This window comes from Coturnix japonica, unplaced genomic scaffold, assembly GCF_054131305.1.
Source record: "Coturnix japonica strain WE unplaced genomic scaffold, WE-NBRP24 Scf058, whole genome shotgun sequence".
NCBI classification, from domain to species: Eukaryota; Metazoa; Chordata; class Aves; order Galliformes; family Phasianidae; genus Coturnix; species Coturnix japonica.
Genome location: NW_028188961.1, coordinates 414,828 through 433,795, shown reverse-complemented (window position 1 = coordinate 433,795; position 18,968 = coordinate 414,828). Strand labels below are relative to the sequence as shown.

Below are 18,968 nucleotides of genomic sequence, written 5' to 3'. Positions count from 1 at the left end.
TGTTGATGAGCGCCTCATTAGCATACTCATTAGCATACTCATTAGCATGCTCATTAGCATACTCATTAGCATACTCATTAGCATACTCATTATCATACTCATTATCATACTCATTAGCATGCTCACACGTCGCCCTCGAATTAGGGGGCCTATGGGGTTATCGAGGCCCTAACGGGTCTATGTTAATTAACATATCGGGTTAATTAGCATGCTGACTAGCCCCTCATTAGCATACTAATTAGCATGCTCATTAGCATACTCATTAGCATGCTCACACGTCGCCCTCGAATTAGGTGGCCTATGGGGTTATCGAGGCCCTAACGGGTCTATGTTAATTAACACATCGAGTTAATTAGCATATTGATGAGCCCCCTCATTAGCATACTCATTAGCATACTCATTAGCATGCTCATTAGCATACTCACACGTCGCCCTCGGGTGCGTATGTGGATCCGGTGATGGAGAACTCATTGAGGCTGCAGACGTCGCCCTCCACCTTGTCCACTATGAACATCTATGGGGGGGGGGGGCAAAGGTCAGCGGGGTCAGAGGTCAGGGAGGGGTCAGAGGTCATTGGTGGGGTCAGAGGTCATTGAGGGTCAGAGGTCACTGGGGGGTCAGAGGTCATTGGGGTCAAGGGTCATGGGGTCAAAGGTTACAAAGGTCAATGGGGAGGGAAGGATTGGGGAACTCAATGGGACTCAATGGATCTCAATGGGATTCAATGGGACTCAATGGGACTCAATGGGACTCAATGGATCTCAATGGGATTCAATGGGACTCAATGGGACTCAATGGGACTCAATGGATCTCAATGGGACTCAATGGGACTCAATGGGACTCAATGGGACTCAATGGAACTCAATGGGTCTCAATGGGACTCAATGGATCTCAATGAATCCCAATGGGACTCAATGGGACTCAATGGGACTCAATGGGACTCAATGGGACTCAATGGAACTCAATGGGACTCAATGAGTTCTTATAGGGTCATTATAGGGTCTCTATGGGGCAGCTATGGGGTCTCTAGTCTCTAAGGGGTCCCTATGCGTCTCAATGGAACTCAATGGGACTCAATAGGTCTCAATGGGACTCAATGGATCTCAATGGGGTCTTTGTAGGGTCTTGTCCCTATAGGGTCATTATAGGGTCATTATAGGGTCTCTATGGGGCAGCTATGGGGCAGCTATGGGGCAGACCTTGCAGACAGACATCTGGTTGGTGGTGAGGGTGCCGGTCTTGTCGGAGCAGATGGGATTCAATGGAACTCAATGGGACTCAATGGGACTCAATGGAACTCAATGGAACTCAATGGGACTCAATGGAACTCAATGGGACTCAATGGGACTCAATGGGACTCAATGGGACTCAATGGATCTCAATGGGACTCAATGGGACTCAATGGAACTCAATGGAACTCAGTGGGTCCCTATGGGGTCTTTGTAGGGTCTTGTCCCTATAGGGTCATTATAGGGTCTCTATGGGGCAGCTATGGGGCAGCTATGGGGTCTCTAGTCTCTAAGGGGTCCCTATGCGTCTCAATGGGACTCAATGGAACTCAATGGGACACAATGGGACTCAATGGGACTCAATGAGTTCTTATAGGGTCATTATAGGGTCATTATAGGGTCTCTATGGGGCAGCTATGGGGCAGCTATGGGGCAGACCTTGCAGACGGACATCTGGTTGGTGGTGAGGGTGCCGGTCTTGTCGGAGCAGATGGGATTCAATGGAACTCAATGGGACTCAATGGGACTCAATGAGTTCTTATAGGGTCATTATAGGGTCTCTATGGGGCAGCTATGGGGCAGCTATGGGGCAGACCTTGCAGACGGACATCTGGTTGGTGGTGAGGGTGCCGGTCTTGTCGGAGCAGATGACGGAGGTGCAGCCCAGGGTCTCGACCGAGGGCAGGCTGCGCACGATGGCGTTTTTCTTGGCCATCCGCCGCGTCCCCAAAGCCAGACACGTGGTGATGACGGCGGGGAGACCTATAGGGAAACCAGAAACCCCATAAGGGAACCCATAGGAACCCATAGGGACCCATAGGAACCCATAGGATCCCATAGGACCCCATAAACATCATAAGACCCCATAAGACCCCATAGGATCCCATAGGACCCCATAGGATCCCATAGGATCCCATAGGATCCCATTAACACTATATGACCCCATAGGATCCCATGAAACCTCAGAGAATCACATAAACCCCATTAGATGCCATAGGACACCATAAACACCACAAGACCCCATATGATCCCATAAACACCATAAGACCCCATAGGACCCCATAGGATCCCATAGGACCCCATAAGACCCCATAGGATCCCATAGGATCCCATTAACACCACTAGACCCCATAGGACCCCATAGGACCCCATGAAACCTCACAGAATCTCATAAACCCCATTAGATGCCATAGGACCCCATAAACACCATAAGACCCCATAGGACCCCCATAGGACCCCATAAGACCCCATAGGACCCCATAGGACCCCATAGGATCCCATAGGATCCCGTTAACACCATATGACCCCATAGGACCCCATAGGAACCCATAGGATCCCATGAAACCTCACAGAATCTCATAAACCCCATTAGACACTATAGGACCCCATAAACACCATAAGACCCCATAGGACCCCATAGGATCCCATAGGACCCCATAAGACCCCATAGGATCCCGTTAACACCATATGACCCCATAGGACCCCATAGGATCCCATAGGATCCCATGAAACCTCACAGAATCTCATAAACCCCATTAGACGCCATAGGACCCCATAAACACCATAAGACCCCATAGGACCCCATAGGATCCCATTAACACCACTAGACCCCATAGGACCCCATAGGATCCCATAGGATCCCATAAACACCATAAGACCCCATAGGACCCCATAGGATCCCATAGGATCCCATTAACACCATAAGACCCCATAGGACTCCATAGGATCCCATAGGACCCCATAAGACCCCATAGGATCCCATAGGATCCCGTTAACACCATATGACCCCATAGGATCCCATGAAACCTCAGAGAAAAACATAAACCCCATTAGATGCCATAGGACCCCATAGGATTCCACTAGACCCCATAGGATCCCATAAACACCTCTAGACCCCATAGGACCCCATAGGATCCCATAGGATCCCATTAACACCTCTAGACCCCATAGGACCCCATAGGATCCCATAGGATCCCATTAACACCATAAGACCCCATAGGACTCCATAGGATCCCATAGGACCCCATAAGACCCCATAGGATCCTATAGGATCCCATTAACACCATATGACCCCATAGGATCCCATGAAACGTCACAGAATCCCATAAACCCCATTAGACGCCATAGGACCCCATAGGATCCCATAGGACCCCATAAGACCCCATAGGATCCCATAGGATCCCGTTAACACCATATGACCCCATAGGACCCCATAGGATCCCATAGGACCCCATAAGACCCCATAGGATCCCATAGGATCCCATTAACACTATATGACCCCATAGGATCCCATGAAACCTCAGAGAATCACATAAACCCCATTAGATGCCATAGGACACCATAAACACCACAAGACCCCATATGATCCCATAAACACCATAAGACCCCATAGGACCCTATAGGATCCCATAGGACCCCATAAGACCCCATAGGATCCCATAGGATCCCATTAACACCACTAAACCCCATAGGAACCCATAGGATCCCATAGGATCCCATTAACACCACTAGACCCCATAGGAACCCATAGGATCCCATAGGATCCCATGAAACCTCACAGAATCTCATAAACCCCATTAGACGCCATAGGACCCCATAAACACCATAAGACCCCATAGGACCCCATAGGATACCATAGGACCCCATAAGACCCCATAGGATCCCATAGGACCCCATAGAACCCCATAAGACCCCATAGGATCCCATAGGATCCCGTTAACACCATATGACCCCATAGGACCCCATAGGATCCCATAGGATCCCATGAAACCTCGCAGAATCTCATAAACCCCATTAGATGCCATAGGACCCCATAAACACCATAAGACCCCATAGGATCCCATAGGATCCCATTAACACCATATGACCCCACAGGATCCCATAAACACCACTAGACCCCATAGGACCCCATAGGACCCCATGAAACGTCACAGAATCCCATAAACCCCATTAGACGCCATAGGATCCCATAGGATCCCATAGACACCATTAGACACCATAAGGGACCCCATAAACACCATAAGACCCCATAGGATCCCATAGGATCCCATTAACACCATATGACCCCATAGGATCCCATAAACACCACTAGACACATAGGACCCCATAGGATCCCATAGGATCCTGTGAAACCTCAGAGAATCACATAAACCCCATTAGACGCCATAGGACCCCATAAACACCATAAGACCCCATAGGATCCCATAGGATCCCATAGGACCCCATAAGACCCCATAGGATCCCATAGGATCCCATTAACACCACTAGACCCCATAGGACCCCATAGGATCCCATAGGACCCCATGAAACCTCACAGAATCCCATAAACCCCATTAGACACCATAGGACCCCATAGGATTCCATTAGACCCCATAGGATCCCATAAACCCCATTAGACGCCATAGGACCCCATAGGATTCCATTAGACCCCATAGGATCCCATAAACCCCATTAGACGCCATAGGACCCCATAGGATTCCATTAGACCCCATAGGACCCCATAGGATTCCATTAGACCCCATAGGACCCCATAGGATTCCATTAGACCCCATAGGATCCCATAAACCCCATAGGATCCCATAAACCCCATTAGACGCCATAGGACCCCATAGGACCCCATAGGATTCCATTAGACCCCATAGGACCCCATAGGATTCCATTAGACCCCATAGGACCTCATAAGACCCCATAGGACTCCATAGGATCCAATAGGATCCTATTAGATGCCCTAAGACCCCCATAAGACCCCTCTAAGACCCCATAGGACCTCATAAGACACCATAGGACCCCATAGGGCCACATAGGACCCCCATAAGATGCCATAGGACCTCATAGGACCCCATAAGACCTCATAAGACACCATAGGACCCCATAGGACCCCATAAGACCCCTGTAAGACCCCATAGGACCTCATAAGACACCATAGGACCTCATAGGACCCCATAGGACCTCATAAGACCCCATAGGACCCTCATAAGACCCCAAAGGATCTCATAGGACCCCATGAAACCTCACAGAATCCCATAAACCCCATTAGACACCATAGGACCCCATAGGATTCCATTAGACCCCATAGGATCCCATAAACCCCATTAGACACCATAGGACCCCATAGGACCCCATAAGACCCCTCTAAGACCCCATAGGACCCCCTTAGGACCTCATAGGACCCCATAGGACCCCATAAGATGCCATAGGACCCTGTAAGACCCCTCTTAGACCCCATAGGACCTCATAAGACCCCATAGGTCCCTGATAGGATCTCATAAGACCCCATAGGACCCCATATGACCCCATAAGCCCCCCTAAGACCCCTCTAAGACCCCATAGGACCCCCATAAGACCTCATAAGACCCCATAGGACCCCATAAGACCCCCATAAGATGCCATAGGACCCCATAGGACCACATAGGACCACATAAGCCCTCCTAAGACCCCTCTAAGACCCCATAGAACCCCATAGGACCCCATAGGACCCCATAGGACCTCATAAGACACCATAGGACCCCATAGGACCCCATAGGACCCCCTTAGGACCTCATACGACCCCATAGGACCCCATAGGGCCCCATAGGACCCCATAAGCCCCCCTAAGACCCCTCTAAGACCCCCATAGGACCCCTCTAAGACCCCATAAGACCTCATAAGACCCCCATAGGACCACATCAGACCCCCATAGGACTTCATAAGACCCCTGTACGACCCCATAGGACCTCATAAGACACCATAGGACCCCATAGGGCCACATAGGACCCCCATAAGATGCCATAGGACCCCATAGGTCCCTGATAGGATCTCATAAGACCCCATAGGATGCCATAGGACCGCATAGCACCCCATAAGACCCCCATAAGATGCCATAGGACCCCTTAGAGCCCCATAGGACCTCATAAGCCCCCCTAAGACCCTTCTAAGACCCCATAGGACCTCATAAGACCCCATAGGATGCCATAGGACCCCCATAAGATGCCATAGGACCCCATACGACCCCATAGGTCCCTGATAGGATCTCATAAGACCCCATAGGACCCCATATGACCCCATAGGACCCCCTTAGGACCTCATAAGACCCCATAGGACCCCATAGGGCCCCATAGGACGCCATAGGATCCCATAAACCCCCCTAAGACCCCCATAAGATCCCATAGGACCTCATAGGACCCACATAGGACCCCATAGGTCCCTGATAGGATCTCGTAAGACCCCATAGGACACCCATAAGATGCCATAGGACCCCATAAGCCCCCCTAAGACCCCTCTAAGACCCCATAGAACCCCCATAAGACCTCATAAGACCCCATAGGACCCCATAGAACCCTATGGGACCTACCTTCAGGTATAGCAGCCACAGCCAACGCGACGGCAATCTTAAAGTAATAAATAGCCCCCCGTATCCAGGAGCCTCCGTGTACGGGGTCGTTAAAGTGGCCGATGTTAATGAGCCACACGGCCACACAGGACCCCATAGGACCCATAGGACCCCATAGGACCCCATAGGACCCCATAGAACTCCTTAGGACCCCATAGAATCCCATAGGAACCCCATAGGACCCCATAGGACCCCATAGGACCCCATAGAACTCCATAGGATCCTATTAGATGCCCTAAGACCCCCGTAAGACCCCTGTAAGACCCCCATAGGACCTCATAAGACCCCATAGGACCACATCAGACCCCCATAGGACCCCATCAGACCCCTGTAAGACCCCATAGGACCTCATAAGACCCCATAGGTCCCTGATATGATCTCGTAAGACCCCATAGAACCCATAGAACCCCATAGGAACCCCATAGGACCCCATAGGTCCCTGATAGGATCTCGTAAGACCCCATAGGACCCCCATAGGACCCCATAGGACCCCATAGGACCCCATAGGACCTCATAAGCCCCCCTAAGACCCCTCTAAGACCCCATAGAACCCTATGGGACCCACCTTCAGGTATAGCAGCCACAGCCAGAGCCACAGCGATCTTAAAGTAATATATGGCCCCCCGTATCCAGGACCCTCCGTGTACGGGGTCGTTAAAGTGCCCGATGTTAATGAGCCACACAGCCACGTAGAACTCCATAGGACCCCCATAGGACCCCATAGGACCCCATAGGAACCCCATAGGACCCCATAGGACTCCATAGGATCCAATAGAATCCTATTAGATGCCCTAAGACCCCCGTAAGACCCCTGTAAGACCCCCATAGGACCTCATAAGACACCATAGGACCCCATAGGACCCCTTAAGCCCCCCTAAGACCCCTCTAAGACACCCATAGGACCTCATAAGACACGATAGGACCCCATAGGGCCCCATAGGACCCCCATAAGATGCCATAGGACCCCATAGGACCCCATAGGTCCCTGATAGGATCTCATAAGACCCCATAGGTCCCTGATAGGATCTCATAAGACCCCATAGGATGCCATAGGACCCCCATAAGATGCCATAGGACCCCATACAACCCCATAGGTCCCTGATAGGATCTCATAAGACCCCATAGGATGCCATAGGGCCGCATAGGACCCCATAGGACCTCGTAAGACCCCATAGGACCCCCATAGAGCCCCATAAGCCCCCCTAAGACCCCTCTAAGACCCCATAGGACCTTATAAGACCCCATAGAACCCTATGGGACCTACCTTCAGGTATAGCAGCCACAGCCAGGGCCACAGCTATTTTAAAGTAGTAAATGGCCCCTCGGATCCAGGACCCTCCGTGTACGGGGTCGTTAAAGTGCCCGATGTTAATGAGCCACACGGCCACGCAGATGAGGGAGATGACTTTGGAGAGCTGCTCCCCGAACTCGTCCAGTTTCTGCTGTAACGGGGTTTTGTCCTGTTCCGTGGCCGCCATCTCGTCGCGGATCTTCCCGATCTCCGTGTTCACGCCCGTCGCCACCACGATGCCCACGGCTTTGCCTGCCCCGATGTTGGTGCCCTGTGTTAAAGGGGAGATATTAGACCCTATAAGACACCATAGGAACACATAGAACCCCATAGAGACCCCATAGAACCTCATAGGAACACATAGAACCCCATAGAGACCCCATAGAACCTCATAGGAACACATAGAACCCCATAGAGACCCCATAGAACCTCATAGGAACACATAGAACCCCATAGAGACCCCATAGAACCTCACAGGAACACATAGAACCCCATAGAGACCCCATAGAACCACATAGGATGCCATTAGACCCCATAAGACACATTCAGACACCATAGGACACCATAGAGACCATAGGACACCATAGGACCCCATAGAGACCATAGGACACCATAGGAACACATAGGACCCCATAGACACCATAGGAACACATAGAGACCACAGGACACCATAGGACCCCATAGAAACCATAGGACCCCATAGGACCCCATAGAGACCATAGGACACCATAGGAAGACGTAGGACCCCATAGAGAGCATAGGACACCATAGGAACACATAGGACCCCATAGGAACACACAGGACTCCATAGAGACCACAGGACACCATAGGACACCATAGGAACACATAGAGACCATAGGACACCATAGGACCCCATAGAGACCATAGGACACCATAGGAAGACGTAGGACCCCATAGAGGCCATAAGACTCCATAGGAACACATAGGACCCCATAGAACCACATAGGATGCCATTAGACCCCATAAGACACCATCGGACACCATAGGACCCCATAGAGACCATAGGACCCCATAGAGACCTTAGGACCCCATAGAGACCATAGGACACCATAGGACCCAATAGAGACCATAGGACACCATAGGACCCATAAGACACAATAGGACACCATAGGACCCCATAGAGACCATAGGACACCATAGAGACCATAGGACCCCATAGAGACCCCATAGAGACCCCATAGAACCTCATAGGATGCCATTAGACCCCATAAGACACCATAGGACACCATAGGACCCCATAGAGACCATAGGACACCATAGGACCCCATAGAGACCATAGGACCCCATAGAGACCTTAGGACACCATAGGAACGCATAGGACCCCATAGAGACCATAGGACACCATAGGACCCCATAAGACACAATAGGACACCATAGGACCCCATAGAGACCATAGGACACCATAGGAAGACATAGGACCCCATAGAGGCCATAAGACTCCATAGGAACACATAGGACCCCATAGAACCACATAGGATGCCATAGAGCCCCTTTATGGGGGTCTTAGGGGGGCTTATGGGGCCCTAAAGGGGTAATGAAATGGGCGGGGGGTCTCTAATGAGAGGGGGGTCCCAAATGAGAGGGGGGGGATCCCTAATGGGGGAGGTTTGGGGGTCTCTGTGTTCACACCCGTCGCCACCACGATGCCCACGGCTTTGCCTGCCCCGATGTTGGTGCCCTGCGTTAAATGGGAGATATTAGACCCTATAAGACACCATAGGAACACATAGAACCCCATAGAGACCCCATAGAACCTCATAGGAACACATAGAACCCCATAGAGACCCCATAGAACCTCATAGGATGCCATTAGACCCCATAGAGACCATAGGACACCATAGAGACCATAGGACCCCATAGAGACCATAGAGACCCATAGGACCCCATAGAGACCCCATAGAGACCATAGGACACCATAGGAACGCATAGGACCCCATAGAGACCATAGGACACCATAGGACCCCATAAAGACCATAGGACACCATAGGACCCCATAAGACACAATAGGACACCATAGGACCCCATAGAGACCATAGGACCCCATAGAGACCATAGGACACCATAGGACCCATAAGACACAATAGGACACCACAGGACCCCATAGAGACCATAGGACACCATAGAGACCATAGGACCCCATAGAGACCCCATAGAACCTCATAGGATGCCATTAGACCCCATAAGACACCATCGGACACCATAGGAACACATAGGACCCCATAGAGACCACAGGACACCATAGGACCCCATAGAGACCATAGGACCCCATAGAGACCATAGGACACCATAGAGACCATAGGACACCATAGGACCCCATAGAGACCCCATAGAACCACATAAGATGCCATTAGACCCCGTAAGACACCATCGGACACCATAGGAACACATAGGAACACATAGAGACCCCATAGAACCACATAGGACGCCATACAGCCCCCTTATGGGGGTCTTAGGGGGGCTTATGGGGCCCTAAAGGGGTCCTGAAATGTGGGGGGGGGTTTGGGGGTCTCTGTGTTCACACCCGTCGCCACCACGATGCCCACGGCTTTGCCTGCCCCGATGTTGGTGCCCTACATTAAATGGGGGGGATTTAATTAGGGGGAGGGGTCTCAAAATGGTCCCAAAAGATGAGGGTTATTTGGGTAAGGGGGGTCCTGAAAAGAGAAGGGGGTTGGGGGTAAATGGGGGGGCGTCCTGTAATGAAAGAGGGGGTCCCTAATGAGAGGGGGAAGGTCTTGAGTTGGGGAGGGGGTCCCTAATGAGAGGGGGGGGTCTCAAGTTGGGGAGGGGTCCTGAAATGAGAGGGGGGTCCCCAAATGAGGAGCTATTTGGTTATGGGGGTCCTGAAATGAGAGGGGGTCTTGAATTAGAGGGGGGGGTCCTGAAATGAGATGGGGGTCTTGAATTAGAGGGGGGGGTCCTGAAATGAGATGGGGGTCTTGAATTAGAGGGGGGGGTCCTGAAATGAGATGGGGGTCTTGAATTAGAGGGGGGGGTCCTGAAATGAGATGGGGGTCCTGAATTAGAGGGGGGGGTCCTGAAATGAGATGGGGGTCTTGAATTAGAGGGGGGGGTCCTGAAATGAGATGGGGGTCTTGAATTAGAGGGGGGGGGTCCTGAAATGAGATGGGGGTCCTGAAAAGAGTAGGGGGTTGGGGGTAAATGGGGAGGGGGGTCCTGTAATGAAAGAGGGGGTCTTGAATGAGAGGGGGGGTCCCTATTGAGAGGGGGGGGGTCTTGAGTTGGGAGGGGGTCCCTAATTGGGGGGGTTTGGGGGTCTCTGTGTTCACGCCCGTCGCCACCACGATGCCCACGGCTTTGCCTGCCCCGATGTTGGTGCCCTAGAACAGGGGGGAGACCCCATAAGACACCATAGGAACACAGAGAACCCCATAGAGACCCCATAGAACCTCATAGGATGCCATTAGACCCCATAAGACACCATAGGACACCATAGGACCCCATAGAACCTCATAGGATGCCATTAGACCCCATAGAGACCATAGGACACCATAGGAACACATAGGACCCCATAGAGACCATAGGACCCCATAGAGAACTTAGGACACCATAGGAACGCATAGGACCCCATAGAGACCATAGGACACCATAGGACCCCATAAAGACCATAGGACACCATAGGACCCCATAAGACACAATAGGACACCATAGGACCCCATAGAGACCACAGGACCCCATAGGAACACATAGGACCCCATAAGACACAATAGGATGCCATAGAAACACATAGGACCCCATAGAAACCATAGGACACCATAGGAACACATAGAGAGTTTGTAGAGCCCCATAGGGTCCCCTTTTACCCCATAGGACCCCATAGAGACCCCATAGAGATCATAGGACACCATAGGACCCCATAGAGTCCTTAGGACACCATAGGAACACATAGGACCCCATAGAGACCATAGGACACCATAGGACCCCATAGAGACCATAGGACCCCATAGAGACCATAGGACCCCATAGAGACCATAGGACCCCATAGGAACACACAGGACCCCCTAGAGAGCTCGTAGAGCCCCATAGGGTCCCCTTTTACCCCATATTGACCCATAGGACCCCATAGAGACCCCATAGAACCACATAGGATGCCATAGAGCCCCATAGGGCTCACTTATGGGTCCCATAGGGGTCCCATAGGGCTCACTTATGGGGTCACTTAGAGGTCCCATAGGGCTCACTTATGGGTCCCATAGGGCTCACTTATGGGGTCACTTAGAGGTCCCATAGGGCTCACTTAGGGGTCCCATAGGGCTCACTTATGGGTCACTTATGGGTCACTTATGGGTCCCATAGGGGTCCCATATGGTTCCCATAGGGCTCAATTAGGGCTCACTTATGGGTCACATAGGGGTCCCATAGGGCTCACTTCCTTATGGGTCCCATATGGGTCCCATAGGGCTCACTTATGGGTCACTTATGGGTCCCATAGGGCTGACTTATGGGTCACTTATGGGTCCCATAGGGCTCACTTATGGCTCACTTATGGGTCCCATAGGGCTCACTTATGGGTCACTTATGGGTCCCATAGGGCTGACTTAGGGGTCCCATAGGGCTCACTTATGGGTCCCATAGGGCTCACTTATGGCTCACTTATGGGTCCCATAGGGCTCACTTATGGCTCACTTATGGGTCACTTATGGGTCACTTATGGGCCCCATAGGGCTGACTTAGGGGTCCCATAGGGCTGACTTATGGGTCACTTATGGGTCACTTATGGGCCCCATAGGGCTCACTTATGGGTCACTTATGGGTCCCATAGGGCTCACTTATGGGTCACTTATGGGCCCCATAGGGCTCACTTATGGGTCCCATAGGGCTCACTTAGACCTCCCATAGGGTTCACTTATGGGTCCCATAGGGCTCACTTATGGGTCACTTATGGGTCCCATAGGGCTGACTTAGGGGTCCCATAGGGCTCACTTATGGGTCACTTATGGGTCACTTATGGGTCCCATAGGGCTCACTTATGGCTCACTTATGGGTCACTTATGGGTCCCATAGGGCTGACTTATGGGTCCCATAGGGCTGATTTATGGGTCACTTATGGGTCCCATATGGGTCCCATAGGGCTCACTTACTTATGGGTCCCATATGGGCCCCATAGGGCTGACTTATGGGTCACTTATGGGTCTCATAGGGCTCACTTATGGCTCACTTATGGGTCACTTATGGGCCCTATAGGGCTCACTTATGGGTCACTTATGGCTCACTTATGGGTCCCATAGGGCTCACTTATGGGTCCCATAGGGCTCACTTATGGGTCCCATAGGTCTCACTTAGGGGTCCCATATGGGTCCCATAGGGCTCACTTATGGGTCCCATAGGGCTGACTTATGGCTCACTTATGGGTCCCATAGGGGTCCCATAGGGCTGACTTATGGGTCACTTATGGGTCCCATATGGGTCCCATAGGGCTGACTTATGGGTCACTTATGGGTCACTTATGGGTCACTTATGGCTCACTTATGGGTCACTTACGGGTCACTTATGGGTCACTTATGGGTCACTTATGGGTCCCATAGGGCTCACTTATGGGTCACTTATGGGTCCCATAGGGCTCACTTATGGGTCACTTATGGGTCCCATAGGGCTCACTTATGGCTCACTTATGGGTCACTTATGGGTCACTTATGGGTCCCATAGGGCTCACTTATGGGCCCCATAGGGCTGACTTATGGGTCACTTATGGGCCCCATAGGGCTCACTTATGGGTCACTTATGGGTCCCATAGGGCTCACTTATGGCTCACTTATGGGTCACTTACGGGTCACTTATGGGTCACTTATGGGTCACTTATGGGTCCCATAGGGCTCACTTATGGGCCCCATAGGGCTGACTTATGGGTCACTTATGGGCCCCATAGGGCTGACTTATGGGTCACTTATGGGTCCCATAGGGCTCACTTATGGCTCACTTATGGGTCACTTATGGGTCACTTATGGGCCCCATAGGGCTCACTTATGGGTCACTTATGGGTCCCATAGGGCTCACTTATGGCTCACTTATGGGTCACTTATGGGTCACTTATGGGTCACTTATGGGTCACTTATGGCTCACTTATGGCTGACTTATGGCTCACTTATGGGTCACTTATGGGTCATTATGGGCCCCATAGGGCTGACTTATGGGTCACTTATGGGTCACTTATGGGTCACTTATGGGCCCCGTGTTGTGACTCACAGAGAAGAGCATGTTCTTCTTGTCCTGGTTGACGGCCCGTGGGTCGGGGACGGGCTCCGTGTGTTTGATCACAGACACCGACTCACCTGGGGGGGGGGGGGGGGGTGTTACACACGCGTGTGTCACGGGGGGGTGACAAGGGGGTGGGCCCCATTCATACTTATGGGGCACATTCATACTTATGGGGCCCATTCATACTTATGGGGCACATTCATACTTATGGGCCCATTCATACTTATGGGCCCCATTCATACTTATGGGGCCCATTCATACTTATGGGGCACATTCATTCTTATGGGGCACATTCATACTTATGGGGCACATTCATACTTATGGGGCCCATTCATACTTATGGGGCACATTCATACTTATGGGCCCATTCATACTTATGGGCCCATTCATACTTATGGGGCACATTCATACTTATGGGGCCCATTCATACTTATGGGGCCCATTCATACTTATGGGGCCCATTCATACTTATGGGGCTCCATTCATACTTATGGGGCCCATTCATACTTATGGGGCTCCATTCATACTTATGGGGCCCATTCATACTTATGGAGCACATTCATACTTATGGGGCCCATTCATACTTATGGGGCCCACTCATACTTATGGGGCTCCATTCATACTTATGGGGCACATTCATACTTATGGGGCCCATTCATACTTATGGGGCCCACTCATACTTATGGGGCTCCATTCATACTTATGGGGCCCATTCATACTTATGGGGCCCATTCATACTTATGGGGCTCCATTCATACTTATGGGGCTCCACTCATACTTATGGGGCACATTCATACACGTATCTGAGCCCCATTCATACTTATGGGGCACATTCATGCGTGTATCTGAGCCCCATTCATACTTATGGGGCACATTCATACTTATGGGGCCCATTCATACTTATGGGGCCCATTCATACTTATGGGCCCATTCATACTTATGGGCCCCATTCATACTTATGGGGCACATTCATACTTATGGGCCCATTCATACTTATGGGGCTCCATTCATACTTATGGGCCCCATTCATACTTATGGGGCACATTCATACTTATGGGGCACATTCATACTTATGGGCCCATTCATACTTATGGGGCTCCATTCATACTTATGGGGCCCATTCATACTTATGGGGCTCCATTCATACTTATGGGGCACATTCATACTTATCGGCCCCATTCATACTTATGGGGCCCATTCATACTTATGGGGCCTATTCATACTTATGGGGCCCACTCATACTTATGGGGCCCATTCATACTTATGGGCCCATTCATACTTATGGGGCACATTCATGCGTGTATCTGAGCCCCATTCATACTTATGAGCCCCATTCATACTTATGGGGCCCACTCATACTTATGGGGCACATTCATACTTATGGGGCCCATTCATGCACGTATCTGAGCCCCATTCATACTTATGGGGCCCATTCATGCACATATCTGAGCCCCATTCATACTTATGAGCCCCATTCATACTTATGGGCCCCATTCATACTTATGGGGCACATTCATACTTATGGGGCCCATTCATACTTATGGGGCACATTCATACTTATGGGGCCCACTCATACTTATGGGCCCCATTCATACTTATGGGGCTCCATACATACTTATGGGGCACATTCATACACGTATCTGAGCCCCATTCATACTTATGGGGCCCATTCATACTTATGGGGCCCATTCATACTTATGGGGCACATTCATACTTATGGGGCACATTCATACTTATGGGCCCCATTCATACTTATGGGGCACATTCATACTTATGGGGCCCATTCATACTTATGGGGCACACCCACGTACCCCCCCCTTTGCACACCCACCTGCCCCCCCTTGCACACACACACCCCCCTTGCACACTCCCCCTCCCCCCCTTGCACACCCACCTGTGCCCCCTTGCACACACAACCTTTGCACACCCACGTGCCCCCCTTGCACACTCACCTCCCTTTGCACACCCTCGTGGCCCCCCTTGCACACTCAACCCTCCCCCTTGCACACTTACCCCCCTTGCACACTCAACCCTTCCCCATTTGCACACTCACCCCTCCGCCCCTTTGCACACCCAGGTTCCCCCCCCTTGCACACCCACATGCCCCCGCCTTTACACATACACACCCCTTACACTCACACCCCCCTTGCACACTCACCTCCCTCCCCCTTGCATACACATCCACACACCCTTGCACACCCTCGTGCCCCCCATTGCACACCCACCCCTTGCACACACACCCCTTGCACACACACCCCTTGCACACCCAGACATCCCCCCTTGCACACCCACTCCTTGCACACACACCCCTTGCACACCCACGTGCCCCCACTGCACACTCACCTCCCTTTGCACACCCTCGTGCCCCCCTTGCACACCCACCCCTTGCACACCCACCCCCGTGCCCCCCCTTGCACACTCAACCCTCCCCCCTTGCACACCCACCCCTTGCACACACACCCCTTGCACACCCACCCCTTGCACTCCCAGACATCCCCCCTTGCACACCCACTCCTTGCACGCCCACCCCTTGCACACCCACGTGCCCCCATTGCACACTCACCTCCCTTTGCACACCCTCATGCCCCCCCTGCACACCCACCCCTTGCACACACACCCTCGTGCCCCCCCTTGCACACTCACACCCTTTTACACACTCACCCCCATTTGCACACCCCCGTGCCCCCCCATGCACACCCCCCTTGCACACCCCCCCCTTGCACACACCCCCTTGCACACTTACCCCCCTTTGCACACTTACCCCCCTTTGCACACCCAACCCCCCCTTTGCGCACACACACCCCCTTGCACACCCACATGCCCCCCTTGCACACTCACTCCACCCCCCCTTGCACACCCACTCTTTGCACACCCACCCCTTGCACACGCAGATGTCCCCCCTTGCACACACACCCCCGTGCCCCCCCTTGCACACTCTCCCCCCTTGCACACTCACCCCCCCCCTTGCACACCCACCCCTTGCACACCCCCCCCTTGCACACCCAGGCGTCCCGCCTTGCACACCCACTCCTTGCACACCCACCCCTTGCACACCAAGGTACCCCCCCTTGCACACCCACCCCTTGCACACGCAGATGTCCCCCCTTGCACACCCACCCCTTGCACACCCACCCCCGTGCCCCCCCTTGCACACTCAACCCTTGCACACTTACCCCCCTTTGCACACCCAACCCCCCCCCCTTTGCGCACACACACCCCCTTGCACACCCACGTGCCCCCCTTGCACACTCACTCCTCCCCCCCTTGCACGCCCCCCCCTTGCACACCCTCGTGCCCCCCCTTGCACACCCACCCCTTGCACACCCACCCCCATGCCCCCCCTTGCACACTCAACCCTCCCCCCTTGCACACACACCCCTTGCACACACACCCCTTGCACACCCACCCCTTGCACTCCCAGACATCCCCCCTTGCACACCCACTCCTTGCACGCCCACCCCTTGCACACCCACGTGCCCCCATTGCACACTCACCTCCCTTTGCACACCCTCGTGTCCCCCCTTGCACACACACCCCTTGCACACACACCCCCGTGCCCCCCCTTTGCACACTCAACCCTCCCCCCTAGCACACTCTCCCCCATTGAACACACATCCACACACCCTTGCACACCCCCCCCTTGCACACCCAGGCATCCCCCCTTGCACACCCACTTCCCCCCCTTGCACACCCACCCCTTGCACACTGAGGCATCCCCCCCTGCACACCCACTTCCCCCCCCTTGCACACCCACCCCTTGCACACCCACCCCTTGCACACCCACTGGCCCCCATTGCACACTCATCCCCTTTTGCACACCCACTTTCCCCCCCTTGCACACCCCCATGCCCCCCCTTGCACACTCTCCCCCCTTGCACACTCATCCCTCCCTCCCTTGCACACTCACCCCTCCCCCTTTGCACACGCCCCCCTTGCACACACACCCCCGTGCCCCCGTTGCACACCCACTTGCCACCCCTTGCACACCCCTTTATACACCCACACGCTTCCCCCTTGCACACTCACCCCTCCCCCCTTGCACACACAACCTTTGCACACTCACCCCTTTTGCACACTCCCCACTCCCCCCTTTGCACACACCCCCCTTGCACACCCACCCCTTGCACACCCCCCCCTTGCACACCCCTGTGTCCCCCCGTTGCACACCCATCACTGACCGGTGAGGATGGACTGGTCTACGCGCAGGGTGGTGGATTTGATGGAGATGATGCGGATGTCGGCCGGGACTTTGTCACCAACTGCAGCCAATGGAAACAAATGGGGGGTTAATGGGATGGAATGGGATCTACTGGGAGCTACTGGGATCTACTGGGATCTACTGGGAGCTACTGGGCCCTATTGGGATGGACTGGTCCTTACTGGGATCGATTGGGCCCTACTAGGAACTACTGGTTGGTACTAGGCCCGACTGGGATCTACTGGGATCTACTGGGACCTACTGGGATCTACTGGGATCTACTGGGATCTACTGGGAGCTACTGGGATCTACTGGGAGCTACTGGGCCCTACTGGGATGGACTGGTCCCTATTGGGATAGACTGGTCCTTACTGGGATCGATTGGGCCCTACTGGGCCCTACTGGGCCCTACTGGGATCTACTGGGATCTACTAGGCCCTACTGGGCACTACTGGCCCCTATAGGGTCGGACTGGTCCCTATTGGTCCCTATTGGTCCCTATAGGGATGGACTGGTCCCTATAGGGATGGACTGGTCCCTATTGGTCCCTATTGGTCCCTATAGGGATGGCCTGGTCCCTATTGGGATCTACTGGTCCCTACTGGTCCCTACTGGTCCCTATTGGTCCCTATAGGGTCGGACTGG

General features: G+C 52.9%; 1 protein-coding gene across 7 annotated transcripts in view; it reads right to left on the bottom strand.

The window, feature by feature from the left end:
- LOC107307529 (sarcoplasmic/endoplasmic reticulum calcium ATPase 1) overlaps window positions 1–18,968 on the bottom strand; it is a 99,598-nt gene that overhangs the window by 65,551 nt on the left and 15,079 nt on the right. For all 7 annotated transcript variants that reach the window (XM_085533366.1, XM_085533360.1, XM_085533361.1 and 4 more), the window contains exons 6-10: window positions 18,304–18,384; window positions 14,114–14,199; window positions 7,862–8,159; window positions 1,825–1,991; window positions 426–514 (exon numbers count right to left, since the gene is read on the bottom strand). In XM_085533366.1, coding sequence (XP_085389492.1) covers window positions 426–514; window positions 1,825–1,991; window positions 7,862–8,159; window positions 14,114–14,199; window positions 18,304–18,384 — 721 coding nt within the window. The remainder of the gene's footprint in view (window positions 1–425; window positions 515–1,824; window positions 1,992–7,861; window positions 8,160–14,113; window positions 14,200–18,303; window positions 18,385–18,968) is intronic.